Source organism: Penicillium coprophilum, assembly GCF_028826855.1.
Source record: "Penicillium coprophilum strain IBT 35676 chromosome Unknown utg000007l_segment0_segment0, whole genome shotgun sequence".
Lineage (NCBI taxonomy): Eukaryota > Fungi > Ascomycota > Eurotiomycetes > Eurotiales > Aspergillaceae > Penicillium > Penicillium coprophilum.
The window spans coordinates 818,080-833,844 of NW_026622726.1; the positions used below are offsets into that span (position 1 = coordinate 818,080).

A 15,765-nucleotide genomic window follows, 5' to 3' on the forward strand; every position below is an offset into this window, starting at 1 on the left:
ATAGTAGATTTTCAGTGTCCTTTATATGTTAAAGGGTAGTAATTCATTCACAATAAAGGTGCCTCGTAGAACTCACATCCGTCGCAAAGACCCAGACCTGGGCATACAGCCTCACAGCCACTCAAACATATAAGCGGGAGACACGTGAGTAGGTACCTCACACAAATAATAGAGAGGTGTAGTTGACATTTTTCAATTTTCAAGGGCTTAGAAATCTCGAAGTAACCCTTCAACACACCATTGAGAAGTTGATGCCATAGAAACCTGGGGAAGGCAAGTGGGCCTTATCGCTCGCCGCCTTTCTGATACGTCACCCACTCTGTTCTCACTCACTTCTGAACTTATCTGATTCAATCTTGACAAATTGTCTTTATTTTCTAAGCGTCTCATACCGTTCTACTTTTTTTTTCGGGCATTCCATCAGTCGTCATGGCATCGGACCTGGACCAACTCATTGAAATGGGCTTCGACAAAGAGCGCGCCCAACTCGCAGTGACGAAGACTGGAGGCTGTAAGTTTCTGTCCTTTCCCCTGATACCAACAACTATCCTCTGACTGGCTGGATAGTGCAAGGTGCCTTGCAGTGGCTCGAGGACAATCAGGACAAGTCATTGGACGAGATACAGACACAAGCCCAAGACGCACAAGACGAAGAGGGCCCTGCACTTCAACCAGGCGAACAACCACGCAGCTTGGTATGCAACGAGTGTGGCAAGAAGTTTAGAGGCCAGTCACAAGCCGAGTTCCATGCGTCAAAGTCGGGACATGTTGATTTCGCTGAGTCTACGGAGGAGATTGCTCCGTTGACCGAGGAGCAGAAGAAGCAGAGACTGACGGAACTGCGGGAGAAGCTTGCGGCGAAGCGCGCAGTGCTCTCGGAACAGGACAAAATTGACAAGAAGAAGAATGAGGTGTGCATCCCTGATCTTGGTCCCGAAAATAAGTTACTGAGAGCATTTTGCTGACTTTTGTTATTAGGAAATCCGAAGAAAGAGCACCAAGGAAAGCCAAGATGCCAAGGAGGAACTCGAGCGGAAGCAACAGTTGAAGGAGGCAGCCAAGAAGAAGAAGGAGAAACAGGATGAAATTGATGCCAAGAAGCGCATCAAGGCAAAGATTGAGGCCGACAAGGAGGAGCGTCGACTGAAGGCAGAGAAGCAGCGAGCTGAGCGTGCCGGTTTGGCTCCTCCTGCCCAGCCGGTTGCCGCCCCAGCACCCACTTCCTCCGGTCCCGCTACATCTAAACCCGCCTCGGCCTATACGGAAACTCGGTTGCGATTCCAGTCATCTAAGGGTAATATTATGAAGACACTGCCCGTTGATACCACGTTGTTCGAGGTTGCCGCCGCATTGAGGGAACAGGATGGGATTGAGGTCCAAAGCTTCGTGCAGAATTTTCCCAAGAAGGTGTTTGATAACGAGTTCTTCGGAGAGACCTTGAAGGAACTAGGACTTGTGCCTAGTGCCAGCCTTGTTATCCAATGATTGATGCATACCCTCCGAAATGATAGATAGCTTTGACAAAGAATGAGAAATGAGATAAAACTCGGAGCTTTAGCTTTTAAATGTAAATTATATCTCTATCAATCTTTAGCTATCTCTAGATAATGTGTTTTGTTTACTTCCAAGGTTGTATCGACTTCCAATTTCATGAAGCTTGGATCTTATCTTATCGTGTTATCATCATGTGAGATCGCGATGAGCCGCGTCTGGTGACTGAAGACAACGCGTTCGACACACCGTCATTACATCTGTTATCGAACTTGAGACTCATTTACAACAGAACATGCCAGCGTGAGACCCAAATCCTAGGACCTAGGTATCCTCGTATTCCATGATACCGAAGACTGATAGTGATAATTTCAGCGTTGGCGACCAACATCGCGGTGGTGCGGGATCTATTATGATGCCGAACGCTACAGGAGCCGCTACAGCAAACCCCTTCGAGGAACCCCAACGACGTATTAATGAATACACCGCACAAGAAATCGCAACACTACAAGCCCGTCTTGATAAAAAATTGGGCCCTGAATACATCTCCGCGCGACCTGGTGCTGCGGGACAGAAAGTGCATTATCTCTCCGCGGATAAATGCATAAACCTTGCAAATGAGGTGTTTGGATTTAATGGCTGGTCCAGCTCAATTCAGACGATTCAGATTGATTTTGTGCGTTGATAATACGTTTATCAGCTACATGGGAGATGACTAACGCTTATCAGGTCGAGGAGAATCAAAACACAGGCAAGATCAGCCTGGGGCTCTCAGTCATTATAAGAGTCACCTTGAGGGATGGAACATTTCATGAGGTAAAGAAGTCTCTTCAACATATTGATCTTGTCATATTAACCCCCGTCCTTTCTAGGATATTGGCTACGGGCATATTGAGAACTGCAAGGGCAAGGCCGCAGCGTTCGAGAAGGCCAAGAAAGAAGGCACAACAGATGCTTTGAAACGTGCATTGAGAAACTTTGGCAACGTGCTGGGTAACTGTATCTATGACAAGGATTATGTGGCCAAGGTGACCAAAGTCAAGGCAGCGCCTGTATGCTCCCCGAATTCCTCCAACTACCATGTGCCATACTGACTATTATAATAGGGAAGATGGGACGTGGAGGATCTTCACCGTCACCCTGACTTCGCGCCACCTAAAAAACAGGCGTCTTTGCCTAAACGTGTACCGGAAGAAGATGATCTACCACTACCTCGTCCTATACATCAAGCGAGAGGAAATAATCCCGGGAATAATGCATCTTTTGATGGGGATGGAGAGTTTGGCAGTATGTGTTAGAGGAACGTACAATTTTCATCTTGACTAATGATCTTTAGGTGATCTCTTTGACGAAGCCGATTTCGGGGTAGCTGAGACTGATACAGGCAACCCCGATGAGATTGTAGTATACACAGAACCTCACGGAGAACAGCAGCGCCATGCGCCAATGAACGGCCCAGCGGCTCAGAGAGGACCGCCTGTTCGAGCAGGTTTTAATCCCGCTGTCGTAACACCATCAAAACCAGAGCGATGGAACGGCACAGGCCAAGCGGGCCGACCTGATCCCTTAAATGCGCGACAGAACCCATCGGCTATCCCGTCTCCAGCCACGTTACAAGGTCGACCAATGATTGCTCAAGGTCATGGTCAAAATCTTGCAAACTCCAGATCATCCGTTCCACCACAACAATCAGTTGGCCAGAATGCTCTACAAAACAAGATTCCCCAGCCTCCGGTCAAAAGGGACACCGGCCCCGGGGTATCCTCGGGGAACCAGGACATGAACCCACCGCAAGGCACGCCGTCAACGGGTTTCTTTTCCGCCAGAGCAGTGGATCTTTTGCGCGAAAACCCAAATTCCATCCCATCGGGAGCGCCTCCATTCGATCCACACGCAGAGAGCCCCTCCATCCGCAAGACGGCTGGTGTAGATCATACCAAAAGCATTCCAATTGCCAGGCCGATGCTGTCGAGCGCCTCCCCAGCACCCTCACCAGCACCCTCACCAGCACCATCCAACAATAACAACAACACACGCGATTTTGTCAATCCTGCATCAGATCTGCAGCGCAGGGTCGGTGCTCCTAGCGGTGGAGTTAACAGCCCGGTCAATAGAGGTCTCTCTGTCTCATCATATCGACCATTGACCCGGCCCAACATCGATCAAAGGAACGTTTCCAACCCAGCGGTGGTTCACCGAGGCAGCATGCCATCCCAGCAGAATCATAACGGAAAACGACCTCCGTTGGTGGACGTCACCAATGCTGATGCTAAACCTGGCGCACATGTCCCGGCTCCCGGTCCAACTGACCCAAAACGGCCCCGAGTCTCGGATGCTGACTCTGGGCCTTCTTCTGGGCCTCGCCCACCAACGCAGTAATGAACACCATCTTCTTTGTCCTTTCCGCCCTCGAGGGTACATTACCGCGAAACTTCCAACTGCAAGCGTTCCTATTTCGTCAAAATCTCCTACTTTTTCTTCAATCTTCATCTATGGCCCGCCGTGTCATGTTATGAACAAGTACGGCAGGGAAGTGTGGCAGGCGTTCCGGAGTCCTCAAAGCAAATGGATCTACAGGGCCCCGGCGGGGAGAAACATGAGCTTACTGTATTTTGGTACATTCTTTCGGATTAGCATATTTTATTTTCGTCCTAAACAAACCTGGAGTCCAGCATGCCCTAGGAAAAGCATTGCCTAGCAAGGACCCTGCGCTTATCTGCGCAGAATTCCAATTTGAGCATCAATTACACTAGTACTAAAAATGAAACGTATCATCAGCCCCAGTTAGCTCCCGGCACTAAGAGTTGCCATCATGTTCAATACAAAAGTACGAACAGAGATTTGGAAAGCCTACGCCATAAGCTAGATGCCAAGATCCCGGTATAATAAAAGCAAGCAGAACGTCCTTCTCAAGCCACTCCCCGAGGGTGAAACCTGGGCCAATCGCGGAATACAGCAAATATCTAAACCCTGCTACCAACGCCACAAAGCACCCGGGTGTGCCCCTATGCAGGACGAGCCCAAGACACCGGGTAACAATTTTCATCGTCCGAGTTGACGGTATATTGGGATTGGCGGATTGGTGCATTAGCCTCCAAAAAAAGCAAAGTCGAAGTCCTAGTGAACCGCCCTCGAAGTTGGCAGGTTGATGCCTAGATTTGTGTCTGGGGCCATTGGGAAAGGAGCTCTTAAGCGTGCAGCGCAATCTGGTCTTTTGATTTTATTCCTTTCTTTTTGGTTTAATCGCTGGTAAAATTTTTTTTTTTTTCGTCAACGTGAGTTGCATTATGCAGCCAGGTTCCGAAACCCTGGCCCATGGTGTTGAACGTGTTTGGGTGCCTAATTTCTACCAAGGTAGACGAGTGCACTTGTGTTGATAGCTTTGTGGTCATCATGAGTTACATCTGATATTATTCTCTACCGAACCTTCTCTCGTATACCAGGGTCCAATAGAAGGTGAACTGGGGATCTGATCCTGAAGGTATTTCGAACTGGTACCAAGTTTTGAGAGTGCCCTGACTTGGATTGATGAACTTGGGTAAATTAAACTAAAATAGGAATAAAATAAAAACAAAAACCCAGAAAAGAATCAATTTATTTGCGATCTTCGCATAGAGGGGACTGGGATTCTGGGTCGGGTCCCCAAGCCCAAGCTACTGCATGCCTTTTGGATGTGCCAATCTCGCTACATGAACAGACCCGATGATCTGGACCCCCAGGGAGATGGTCAAGCGCCGACAGGCCACGAGTTGACTTATCGGCGTTTATTCTCCGGCTTGCTTTCGTGGAGCTTAAAAGATATTGTGCGTGTGCTGGTCCAAGATCGGTAGTAGACAAGGGTCTTTAGGGCTTGTTGTGTGAAGGTGGTGGCCACGAATCACTGTATGAGTGGGCATATTTAAAGAAGAGTTGATATCCCCGTCTATCGAGATCCAATTTCGCTTTTCTTTGTCAAATTACACAGCTCCTAGACATTATTCCGGAGGATATGACTCCTTTCATTGGTCTCATTCCCTTTATTCTGGTCTGCGCTCTGGCCTTGGTAGTGCTATACTTGAAAGTCCGTCAAGGATGGGGGGATACCACCAACGTCCCGATCTCACAAGTGAGAGACTGCAGTAAACAGTATACTTTGTGTGCATTTTCTAACCTCTCCAGGAGAAATTGACCATTATCCCTACTTGGAAAAGAACTTATGGCCTGGACCTACAGCAGCCCTATAGGCGTGAGTCGTACCGATTTGAAGGTAAGTAAGCTTCTTCGAAACTCACGAGAGCTGCATCTGATTGTATTGAATTGGTTTTAGATGTTTGAAAACCCGGGAATTCAGTGCCAGATACACGGACCTAGTCCGGTGGCAGTGACATTATGACATGTGAGACGAGATTGATTAGGATGATAGGGCATGAATAAGAACTTGGAAAGAGATCATCTGTATCCTGTGGTTCATGATTGACAACAGTGTTCCGTAATCTAGTAAAAGTAGCCAAAATGGTCAAGTAAACAAGTAAACAATGAAATTTTGATATGTCTCGTATTGGACCCCGAAGTCAAGTACTACAAGTTCAACATATCACAAATAACAAAAATCAGCAAATCTTCCAGCTCCGTAAGCACCGTGCACACCACACACCTTGTCAAGTGCACATGTCGATATTGATATAGACCGTTATGTACTTTGGCCAGACCATTGCCCATCTGCATAGTATTTCCCGCCGGAAGACGGCTCGCCTTCCCCGATCGAAGTGCCGGGCTTCAACGTGCTGAAACAGTTCCTGACTACTCCGTATTGTACCCGAGGTAGCCGCAGCGGGGATCATCGACCGGACAAAAAGACGAAAAAAAAGTAATGGAAAAAAAAGGACTGTGACAGGTCTATTCAAGTCCAAAAGTACCAGGAGCGTCCGGAACGGGGGCCCCGATAACCCATGCAGGTTGGATATGCGATCTGTTCGATTTTGTTACGAAGCTACGTCGAAGATCAAGGAACATGCATAAGCTGAAACAAATTGGCTTTTTTTTTTTCCCTATTGATTTGTATTCTGGTGGATGAGAACAATTTCCATCATGTTCCTCTAAATATAATGTGCACTAAGCTATTTGGGATAACTTTCCATCACTTGCTCTCAAGCACCGGCAACTTCGAATTCACTTTATCAGCAAGGGCAATCGGAGACCCGGCATTTGTAAATTGTAATATCCAGCATTGTCAGCTCTGACTCCAATTTTATCCTAATCCAATCCCGGAGCTCCACAGCCGACAGCAAGTCCAATCCGTACTCAATCAAAGGCTGTGCTGCCTCCGGCTCAGTCTCCAGCCTCAGAGGCTTGACGAACTGTCCCGAGATCACCTCTAGGCCTACCTTGCCGAGGGCAGCTATGTCAGCGCCCGAGTTATGCATCAAGCAGAATGCCAGAATTGCCTGGTCAACCGAGTCACTGCTGTCGCTCGCCTCTACTCCTGTGGCATCCGCATTGCCGTTGAACATGTAGCTGAGGCGCGGATCACTCCCAGCACCTGTGCCTTTGACAGGCAGCGGGAAACCAGCACCGGTAACTATCTCGATGCTAGTGGACGTGCTCGGCGGGGCAACAGGATCTTGTTGCAAAATGGAATATGTCAGGATCTTGCGCAGCGTGCCTTCATTGATGAGTGTCCAGATGCGCTTGTCGAGTCGTGCGTTCGATTCCGTGCCCTATTAAGCAGCATATCCTACGTCTTTGATCAGACAGAGATCAACGGTGTTTTAAGAGAGTCCTAGCTCGTGGCGGTATGCGGAGAAGGTATCTAGGAAGGTGTTCGCGGCTGGGTAGTTGGCTTGGCCTTTGTTGCCGACGATGCTCGAGGTACCGGAGAGCAGGGTCAAGAAAGACAACGGGGTGCTATGGAGCTCAGCGGCACGGTGCAAATTCAAGTTCCCTGGACCTTGGGTCGGACGGCCGTGTGATAAGTCGTCGAGGGTCATAATCTCGTAGGGCTTGTCCCGAAGCACCATGGCACCTTGAACAATGCCGACAATTCGAGGACTGTCCAATCGGAACAGTTCGCTGACAACCTCAAAATCGGCTACATCACCCTTTGCCTCGATCACTGCGCAGCCGTGAAAGTTGCAGTGGCGGATAGAGCGGAGGCCTCGTCCTTGATTCCACTTCTGCTACTGACGCGGATATGTTTTACTTCATGCCGTGCCAGATAAATGGCTAGTATCCCAAAGGCGCCTTTCAGACTCCCGACAATCAAATACCAAATTGCCGGCCGGATGGGTACTTGCACATCGTCATTGTCACCAAGAGAGACGACGATCTTGCCGATGTGCTGGCCACTTCGGATGTGTGATAGAGCCCCGACGACATTATCGAATGGGGAAGTGGTGATGGGAGTAATGGCTTTTAGATGTTCTAGTCGGTAGAAAGGTGGGCCCTACTCTCTTAAGCAAGGAATTCGGAAATGACCAGAAAGGGAGTTGTACATTTTCTTCCAACGTGCCTCCAAGTCGGGCATCGGAATGGTCTCCAGTTGATGTTCAAACCATGGAAACCGGTACTATATGATACATGTCTCCTGACTAGGAGCAGAAAGGCCAAAGAACTCGAAAATGTAGTCTATAAGCAGGGCTACTTCCCATCTGAATCGTATCGCCGCTTCAAACATCGGCGCTTTTTCCTGAAACCGATCACGCTCATAGAATCCACTGAGCGTGTCCCCGAAGCCCACCTCCTTACCACGATCCTATTCACCGGGACAGGCCTGTTGCAAAGTTTTGGCCATTTCTTTTAGTCTTTTGTGAGCTATATGATTGGTCATCTCCTCAATAACCTGGTTTCCCGATGCAATTTCGTTTGAAACTTGCTCCAAAAATGTGCGTTCATCAGGACAAAGAGCTCGTCAAGTAGCCTGCGAAGAAAGTTCAAACCCATTCAGTAATAAAGCATAGAGCAATGACGAACCTTGCGATAACTTTCTCAGTCATGTCCCGGGCGAATGACAAGCCCACAGCTCGGAAAGAGCATTTTTATCAAACGGCTCTATCGCCAAAGTGTTGCGGTCGATGATGTCCCTCTTATTAATCTCGATCATGGTGCCGCCGTCGGCGACAATCCTCTAGGACGCATCGAGGAGCTCTCCAACTAAGAAATTGACGATACAATCGATGCCCCTGCCACCCGTCTCGCGCAAAATCCCTTGCTCAAACTTGGGGTTACGAGAGAAAAACATTTGGCTTCGGGGAGTACCGTAGGTGCTCTTGAGGAGCTGGCGCTTTTCTTCCGTGACAACGGTGACATATATCTGCGAAAGGCGGGTTAGGGCATTCATTCCCATGGTGAAAAGTTTGAGAAAGATTATCTCTGCCTTTTGTACTGAGCCAACTGGATGCAGGGGGTTCCAACACCAACCAGTTGCCGAGTGGATGAGAACAGACTAGTACACTGTCAGCATACAATTTATCTCAGCTCTCGTGGCTGCTCTTCTTACCTGGCCCTCTTTCAAATTTGTCATGTGGTACATTGAGCAAAGGGAGCAGAGATATACCGAAGGCAGAGTTGCCGCTTCTTCAAAGGCCATGGATGGTGTCTGGGATTATGTAACAACGGTCGACATGTGTACGAACGCGATTCGGATGACTTCCACCCTTGAGCATGCAGACACGGCCATCAACCCCGAACTTTTCAGCTGCCAGCCCAAGTTGCTTGACAACTCCGCCGCATTGGAGCCCTACCATGTACTCATTCATTGTCTGGGACGATTTCCATTGGGAGGGCAACGTCTTTGAAATCGACGCCCACGGCCATTACTCCAACTTGAATATATCCCTCTTCGAGTGCAGGTGGATCGTTGGTGAGAAGTTCGGTTTTGGACTATGTCAGGCTTTGTAAGGTTCCGAGATGCTCGGCTCTCAGTTGGGGCAATGCTTCATTGCCATAGAGGCTTTTGACAACGGGATCAATGCCCTCGTCCTCGGCATGTCTGAAGTCATTAAGAGGAGCGTCTGGCATGATGCGCTGAGTTTAAAGTAGACCGTTTCGCTCCGCGAATTCCTTCTCAGTTCATTTACTGCTCTTGGTCAAGCCAAGGACTTGGTTGATGGCCCAGCTAATGGCGTCGCCTACACTGGACTCGACATCCAAAGTGGTTAGGTTAACGCTGCCATCCTCTTGGCGTGCAACATGGAAGAATCCATGGACCATTGCATTGTCTGGTCATAGTTTACGCTTATCTTGACCATCTCTCTACAATGATCCAATAATGGCATATAGCGCCTTAAAGAGGTATGGTCCCCAAAGCATTTATTGATCAGCACTTCAGTATACGAGACAACTCAGTCATCAGCATGCTAATCCTCCATAATAGCCTTCCCGAGTCATCGGAGAAGTTATTATTGGGTATGTACATAAGTAACTCCACCCGGCATCTAGCAGATTACGCTCTCGGGTCATCATTGTTTCATCTATTGGCATGGCGAACGTGCTTATCTATAACGTTTTTAGACTGCTGCATTTAGTGCTCACTTTATACATGCACGATTACCTGCATTCTCACATGATTGCTTATTGCCTCTTGTTGCGATATATATTTCCTTTTCACGCAATATTGTTATTCCTACAAAGGAAATTTGAGATGAGATAGGGATTTGGTGTTGCCTTGACTCTATATTTGCTGATCCTGCCTACCTGTCCTCAGGGCTGGCTTCTTCAATTGTTGCAACTACTCGAGTAAATTCTCAATATGAGTTCAATATCTCTCCCTCGTCAACAGGTTGTGCAATTCAAAACAATCGATGGCATCAACCTCGAAGGGTGGTTCTTTGAAGTTAATGGCCCTGCACCTGCTATCATTATGTCCCACGGTGTAAGCTTCCTATACTGTTTGCTCGGTGCCCGATGACTTACATATAACTCATCATTTTAGTTCAATTGTGTCAAAGAAATGAGCCTTGAAGACACAGCACGCACCTTCCAGTCTGTGGGCTACAATGTCCTAATCTACGATGCCCGTAGTGTTGGAGGCAGCGGTGGCTTACCTAGAAATCAAATCAATCCACACCAGATGGTCGAGGACGTATCTGACGTGATTACCTACGTAGGCAGTCTCCCCAGTGTTGACTCCCGCCGCATCATGCTTTGGGGCATGTCCTTTGGCGCCACAGTCAGCGGTATTGCAGCCAGCATAGACCGCCGCGCCGTCGCCGTCCTAATGGTCTGCCCAATTTTTAGCATGGTGCGACCAGACAGACGCAAAGCCGCCTTTGCACTGCTCATCAGAGACCGCCAGTCACAGCTGCACGGTAATGAGCCCTTTACCGTCCAGCCATTCAACAGCAAAGGCGAGAACCCAATTGGATTCGCAGGCAGTGGTGGCCCCGGTGGAAAGGAGGGATACAGACTGATGAAAGCCGCGGCGGACCGTGGTCATCCAAATTTCCGCGACAGAGTCACTTTGCAAAGTTATCATAAGATGGCTCTGTTTCGGCCAAAAGAGCTGTTAGAGGCCCTGGAGGATGTACCGGTCATGATGGTGATTCCGGAATTGGATAATATCAGCTCAGCTGAAGACCAAAAAGCGGCGTTCAAGGGAATTCCGGCCCCGAAAAGATTGCACTGGGCTAAAGGGGCCGGCCATATGTCGATTCTAACGGGCGAGGGATCGGGAGAAATAATGCAGGCGATGTTGAATTTCTTTGATGATGCGTTGAGTGGGAGAATAGAGTAGGTGAATACTTTGACGATGTGTTCGAAGGCATATGTACTCGGCCCTTCGCTTCCACCCCTAATCCGTTGACAATCTACAAGATCGTACTTGTATTAAATTTGAAGTACCCGGCCATAATTGGCACCGAAACAATCATACCAGCACGGCGTTAGAGCCGGGATTATTTCTAACGTGCGCATGTGACAGGCACGGATACGATTGGCGGAGGTTGCGGGCGACTAGCCTTATAAAAAAGATGAGGTACTGGGGTCTGTGGCAATGGCTTTGTCGGAGTCGAGAAAATATGACAGGTTCTTCTGCACCATTGAGGGCGAATTGAGCTATCCTCCTAATCTGCTGTTAATTCGGTAGACTTTATCAGGAAATCCGTATTTCTCGAAATGGCCATGGAAAGTGTCTTGCACGTCTGCAATATACGTGGTATTTATGTGTAGCGTATCAAGCCGTTGGAGGAAAGGGAACACATCCATTTCTGCCTCGGTGGCACCAGGCAAGGCTGCCATATTGAGCCGAAAAGCAGAATTGTCGAACCCGAAAGACGATGCGAGGCCGAAAATTTGGTTCCATGTGAGAAGCTGGCGCTGGAATGCTCCAATGACTTCCCAGTACAAATCAGAGTTGGTGTTGGCGAATGATAGGGCTGCGCCAGCAACGGGGCCACTGACATGGGCTTTGATTGTCAGCGACGGGTCTAGAGCATCATTTCCTCCCCCTCCACCACTCAAAGCCCAGTATAGATCGGAGTATTTGTCTTCTGAGGTTCGGGTTAGATACTGGATGGTGTTTGGGCCTGATTGGATAAGTGCTGTACTTATCCATCTCGGCTGACTGCATGCTCTGGTTGGTTATAGCAGAAAAAGAAACTTCAGAATGCATTGGAATATGAATTCAAACGTTCTACAGGTGTATTGTATTGCATAGAAATCATTAGAGATTTGGGTCCTGTTGGCTTTCATGATCTACTTTTGGATCTCCCTACTCCTATGGAGTGATACATACATAAGAAATGTATGCAAATCTGGCAAGAGCGATCATATCTATAGTGTGCTAATGAGTTATATCGAGGCAGAATAGTGGGCCGCTTATACAGCCTCTATACTTGTAGATATAGGACTTGCATAATCTGTATCAACTTGGTCTACAGTTGATGTCACAAAAATTATGATCACGATTCCATTGCGATGTTTTTTTCCAATCAGAAACAACCTTCAACATGTCTTTTAACATACATTATGAGATACTTATCAACATCCATGTACTACACACCTAATGCATCATTCCAACAGACTTGATTCTACTATATATATGGTATCTTTATTATTAAAGGTGCTTATTCACACGATTATTACGCGATCACAATGATACAGCTGCTATTGGCACAATGTCATGTTAATTGCTCCGACGGGTCATCAAAATGTCCGTGTCTAAACCACATCAGGCGTTAGTGCTGAAACTGTGTACCTTTTTGCCGTGGAACCCATAGAAAAGGTACAACATACAGCGGCGCGCCACACTCCCGATTGAGCTGGTTGATCGGCCTTGGCACGGGTAATCAAGCTCTCTGGTAATCAACGGCTCTGTCGATCAACTTCACGATCGGAGTCGGGAGAATGAAGTACGATATCATTCCAATTTCCAGGTGTATTCGTTAGAGATTGAAGAAAGATGAACATATAAATACACTGATTCCAGTCCGAGTCCTTCTATATAAACCGTACTCTTGTGATAGAGGTGCACCCCAAGAATTAAAATGGCCCGCACTGTCCTGATCACGGGCTGTTCTGACGGCGGCCTCGGCGCCTCCCTCGCCCTCGCCTTCCACGCAGCCGGTCTAAAGGTCTACGCCACGGCTCGCAACCCCTCCAAGCTAGGCCAGGTTGCATCCGCCGGCATCGAGACTCTCACGCTGGATGTGCTATCTAGTGAGTCGATCAAGCACGCCGTGACCAAGCTTCCCAATCTCGACATTTTGGTCAACAATGCCGGCGCCGAGTATCTGATGCCGGTAACTGACGTGGACATCGCCGACGCTAAACGCTTATTCGATTTGAACGTCTGGAGTTACATCGAGGTAACGCAGGCGTTCTTGCCTCTGCTGTTGAAAAGTCCCTATGGCGGGTTGATCGTCAACCATTCATCTGTGAGCTCTGTTGCCGTACTGCCATTCCAGGGAGTGTACACGGCATCCAAGGCCGCTATTGCCAAGTTGTCTGACACTCTGCGACTCGAGCTGAGTGTTTTGGGGATCGATGTTGTCGACTTGAAGACTGGTGTGGTGCGTTCCAATCTGATCAAGAATCAAAAGGAGGCAAAGCCGCCTAAACTTCCGGAGAACTCGATTTATTATCCGGCACGCGAGGTAGTAGAGAAGGCGTTGAGCCAGGATGCTTTTGCTGAGGGCGGGATGCCGACTCTGCAGTGGGCCACGGCTGTGGTGGGTGATTTGTTGAAGAAGAAGCCACCCCCAGTAATCTGGAGGGGAGAGCAGGCTTGGGTTGCAAGGTTGATTGGTGTTCTGCCATTTGGAACATTTGATTCGATGCTCAAGAAGTTGACAGGGTTGGATGTCGTGGAGAAGATTATGAAGGTTGGAGCCGGAGCATGAGGATTGACAGAGGGATTTGTTGGTCCATTTTGAACTGGGCTTGTTGATGATAGCTGGCTTGACTATAGATATCATATACAAACCATGCTATAATGCACTTCAATTCAGCGCAGAACCCGTAAGCAATGAGTTCTAACAAAGAAGAGACATCCAAGCCATGGTGCCACTGACTCAAACCTGTACCCAAGTATATATCTCACCCTATGGGACTGGAAGCGTCTTCCTAGTCCTGTAACGTACACTGGCCCCACGCTGCACGAGGGCCTGCACGCCCGCCTCAAACCCAGTATCGACCGCAATATGCAGCGGCGTGCGTCCGCCACTATCATAAGCATCGATGAGCCCCCGGTCGCCCACGCAATGATCCAGTAGAATCTTCAATATGGCCTCACGGCGATGATTAACTGCGAAATGCAGCGCCGAGCGATCCTGGCAGTCAACCTGGTCTATGCGTGCCCCATGCGTGAGAAGCAACGTGACGACATCTTCGTAGCCGCCGATCGTCGCGTGGATTAAGGGCGTCATTCCATTGCCGTCTATCTCATTGCAGTCAATATCCTGCTCGAGCAGCATGCGCATGATCCGATAGTGACCCTTCTGTGCGGCTATGTGAAGTGCAGATAGCCAGCCCGAGTCTGCGTTGTGGGGTTCTGCTGTCCCATGTGGGAGTGCGCTGGCGCCCCTAGCACTGGCAGGTGTTGAGTGATTTGTTAGCGGTTTCGGTAGGAAGTTTGTGTTGAAGATGCCTGGTGTTGTTTTGTAAGTGCTTCTGCTGCCGACTGTGGTTGATAGGGAACCTGGATGATTGGGAATGGAGTCTCGATCGCTGCCAAAGAGGGTATACTCAGCGGGATCGGTATTAGATATTCCCGGTGACGGGCCTGCAAGGAGACTTGACAGGGTAGGGCCCATCAAGTCGTCCATATTTGTAAAGTTTTGGATACCAATCAGTCCATTGGCGCCGCCTTGTAGGCAGTTGACGCCAAAGCCGGGAGGGGATTTGACAGGGCTCTGGTGTGTCGACCTGGGTCCCGAGAAATCGAAAAGATCAGATGGATCGTTGGTCGCCGATAAAGGTGGCTCAAGGGTTTGCGTCTGCTGCGGTGGTCGATCTGCGTTGGCCTTCTGCTGGCTTTGACGTTCTGGGGAAGTCAGCCCACTTCCCATGCTAGAGATGAACTAAATACCTACGGCGGAACCTGCGTTGAGCCAAGCGATTCTGCGCACGACGATGCTCGAGAGTACTCTTCTTTTTTTGCACCTCCATCGTCTAGATTTTAGAATTCAATAGGTTTTCTAAAAAAAAAAAGCTCGGTCGGAAATGGGTACAAGGCGTCTTTTGAAGGGAACCAAGGCCGTACGTTTCAAGATGTTGCAGGCCTAGTGCTTACATATAAAGAATCATCTACGGACAGTTCAGAGATCAAAATAATCATGTGTTCCGTGGGGGCCAATATAAATTATATTCATATCAAGGTATATTTTTCATACTATCTATTGTCATGTGGGCAATGTATACCCTGGCGTTTCAATAGATTTGGGTTAAATCAGAGGTAGTGCTGTCTTATATCTAAACTACACATATCATTTCCATCCCCCAATCGCACCATATCTTCATTTCATGGTGTTAGGGTGATACTACATAATCAAAAGAAATCACCCTAATCATACACCTTTCCATTCTTTTACTTCATTCTACCACCATCGATCCCATTACTTCAAAAATAAGTGGAAGTCGTAGGCTGTTGGCTGAACTGTCTAAGTGCGCGCGCATACGCCGTCAAATCCGGTCAAACCTAGATAGGAGTGGCGAAAGATGTTCGTAGCACCTCTAACCCTTTTTTTCAATACTTGATAGCTACTTATTCCTATGAATTCCAGGAAAGAATATGCATAGGCGCATGTTCTTCCACTGGGCCAAACCACCATTCTATCAGATCTGTTGCTCTAATTTGCCGGA

General features: G+C 48.4%; 9 protein-coding genes across 9 annotated transcripts; 5 read left to right on the plus strand and 4 right to left on the minus strand.

Moving 5' to 3' along the window:
* Positions 1 to 429: 429 nt before the first annotated feature.
* On the plus strand, positions 430 to 1,485 carry N7500_010907 (UBA and UBX domain-containing protein; the record flags this gene model as incomplete). Its single annotated transcript, XM_056682045.1, has 3 exons — positions 430 to 511; positions 568 to 911; positions 979 to 1,485. 3 exons carry the CDS (start codon positions 430 to 432, stop codon positions 1,483 to 1,485), a joined length of 933 nt encoding a protein of 310 aa, XP_056527454.1.
* A 349-nt stretch (positions 1,486 to 1,834) lies between these two features.
* On the plus strand, positions 1,835 to 3,870 carry N7500_010908 (RAD52 DNA repair protein RADC; the record flags this gene model as incomplete). Its single annotated transcript, XM_056682046.1, has 5 exons — positions 1,835 to 2,167; positions 2,221 to 2,307; positions 2,364 to 2,543; positions 2,598 to 2,778; positions 2,828 to 3,870. 5 exons carry the CDS (start codon positions 1,835 to 1,837, stop codon positions 3,868 to 3,870), a joined length of 1,824 nt encoding a protein of 607 aa, XP_056527455.1.
* Positions 3,871 to 6,647: 2,777 nt separating this feature from the next.
* On the minus strand, positions 6,648 to 7,993 carry N7500_010909 (beta-ketoacyl reductase; the record flags this gene model as incomplete). The annotated part of the gene is made up of 4 exons (XM_056682047.1): positions 6,648 to 7,187; positions 7,329 to 7,582; positions 7,651 to 7,878; positions 7,945 to 7,993. The coding sequence occupies 4 exons, from the start codon at positions 7,991 to 7,993 to the stop codon at positions 6,648 to 6,650; spliced, it is 1,071 nt and encodes a 356-aa protein (XP_056527456.1).
* A 600-nt stretch (positions 7,994 to 8,593) lies between these two features.
* Positions 8,594 to 8,998, minus strand: N7500_010910 (polyketide synthase 2; the record flags this gene model as incomplete). Its single annotated transcript, XM_056682048.1, has 2 exons — positions 8,594 to 8,911; positions 8,966 to 8,998. The coding sequence occupies 2 exons, from the start codon at positions 8,996 to 8,998 to the stop codon at positions 8,594 to 8,596; spliced, it is 351 nt and encodes a 116-aa protein (XP_056527457.1).
* Positions 8,988 to 9,263, plus strand: N7500_010911 (uncharacterized protein; the record flags this gene model as incomplete). Its single annotated transcript, XM_056682049.1, has 1 exon — positions 8,988 to 9,263. One exon carries the CDS (start codon positions 8,988 to 8,990, stop codon positions 9,261 to 9,263), a length of 276 nt encoding a protein of 91 aa, XP_056527458.1.
* Positions 9,264 to 10,216: 953 nt separating this feature from the next.
* On the plus strand, positions 10,217 to 11,200 carry N7500_010912 (alpha/beta hydrolase; the record flags this gene model as incomplete). The annotated part of the gene is made up of 2 exons (XM_056682050.1): positions 10,217 to 10,339; positions 10,400 to 11,200. 2 exons carry the CDS (start codon positions 10,217 to 10,219, stop codon positions 11,198 to 11,200), a joined length of 924 nt encoding a protein of 307 aa, XP_056527459.1.
* A 320-nt stretch (positions 11,201 to 11,520) lies between these two features.
* Positions 11,521 to 12,235, minus strand: N7500_010913 (FAD-binding domain-containing protein; the record flags this gene model as incomplete). The annotated part of the gene is made up of 2 exons (XM_056682051.1): positions 11,521 to 11,973; positions 12,200 to 12,235. 2 exons carry the CDS (start codon positions 12,233 to 12,235, stop codon positions 11,521 to 11,523), a joined length of 489 nt encoding a protein of 162 aa, XP_056527460.1.
* Positions 12,236 to 12,950: 715 nt separating this feature from the next.
* Positions 12,951 to 13,805, plus strand: N7500_010914 (Short-chain dehydrogenase/reductase SDR; the record flags this gene model as incomplete). The annotated part of the gene is made up of 1 exon (XM_056682052.1): positions 12,951 to 13,805. The coding sequence occupies one exon, from the start codon at positions 12,951 to 12,953 to the stop codon at positions 13,803 to 13,805; it is 855 nt and encodes a 284-aa protein (XP_056527461.1).
* A 201-nt stretch (positions 13,806 to 14,006) lies between these two features.
* Positions 14,007 to 15,072, minus strand: N7500_010915 (ankyrin repeat domain-containing protein; the record flags this gene model as incomplete). The annotated part of the gene is made up of 2 exons (XM_056682053.1): positions 14,007 to 14,947; positions 14,997 to 15,072. The coding sequence occupies 2 exons, from the start codon at positions 15,070 to 15,072 to the stop codon at positions 14,007 to 14,009; spliced, it is 1,017 nt and encodes a 338-aa protein (XP_056527462.1).
* Positions 15,073 to 15,765: the final 693 nt, after the last annotated feature.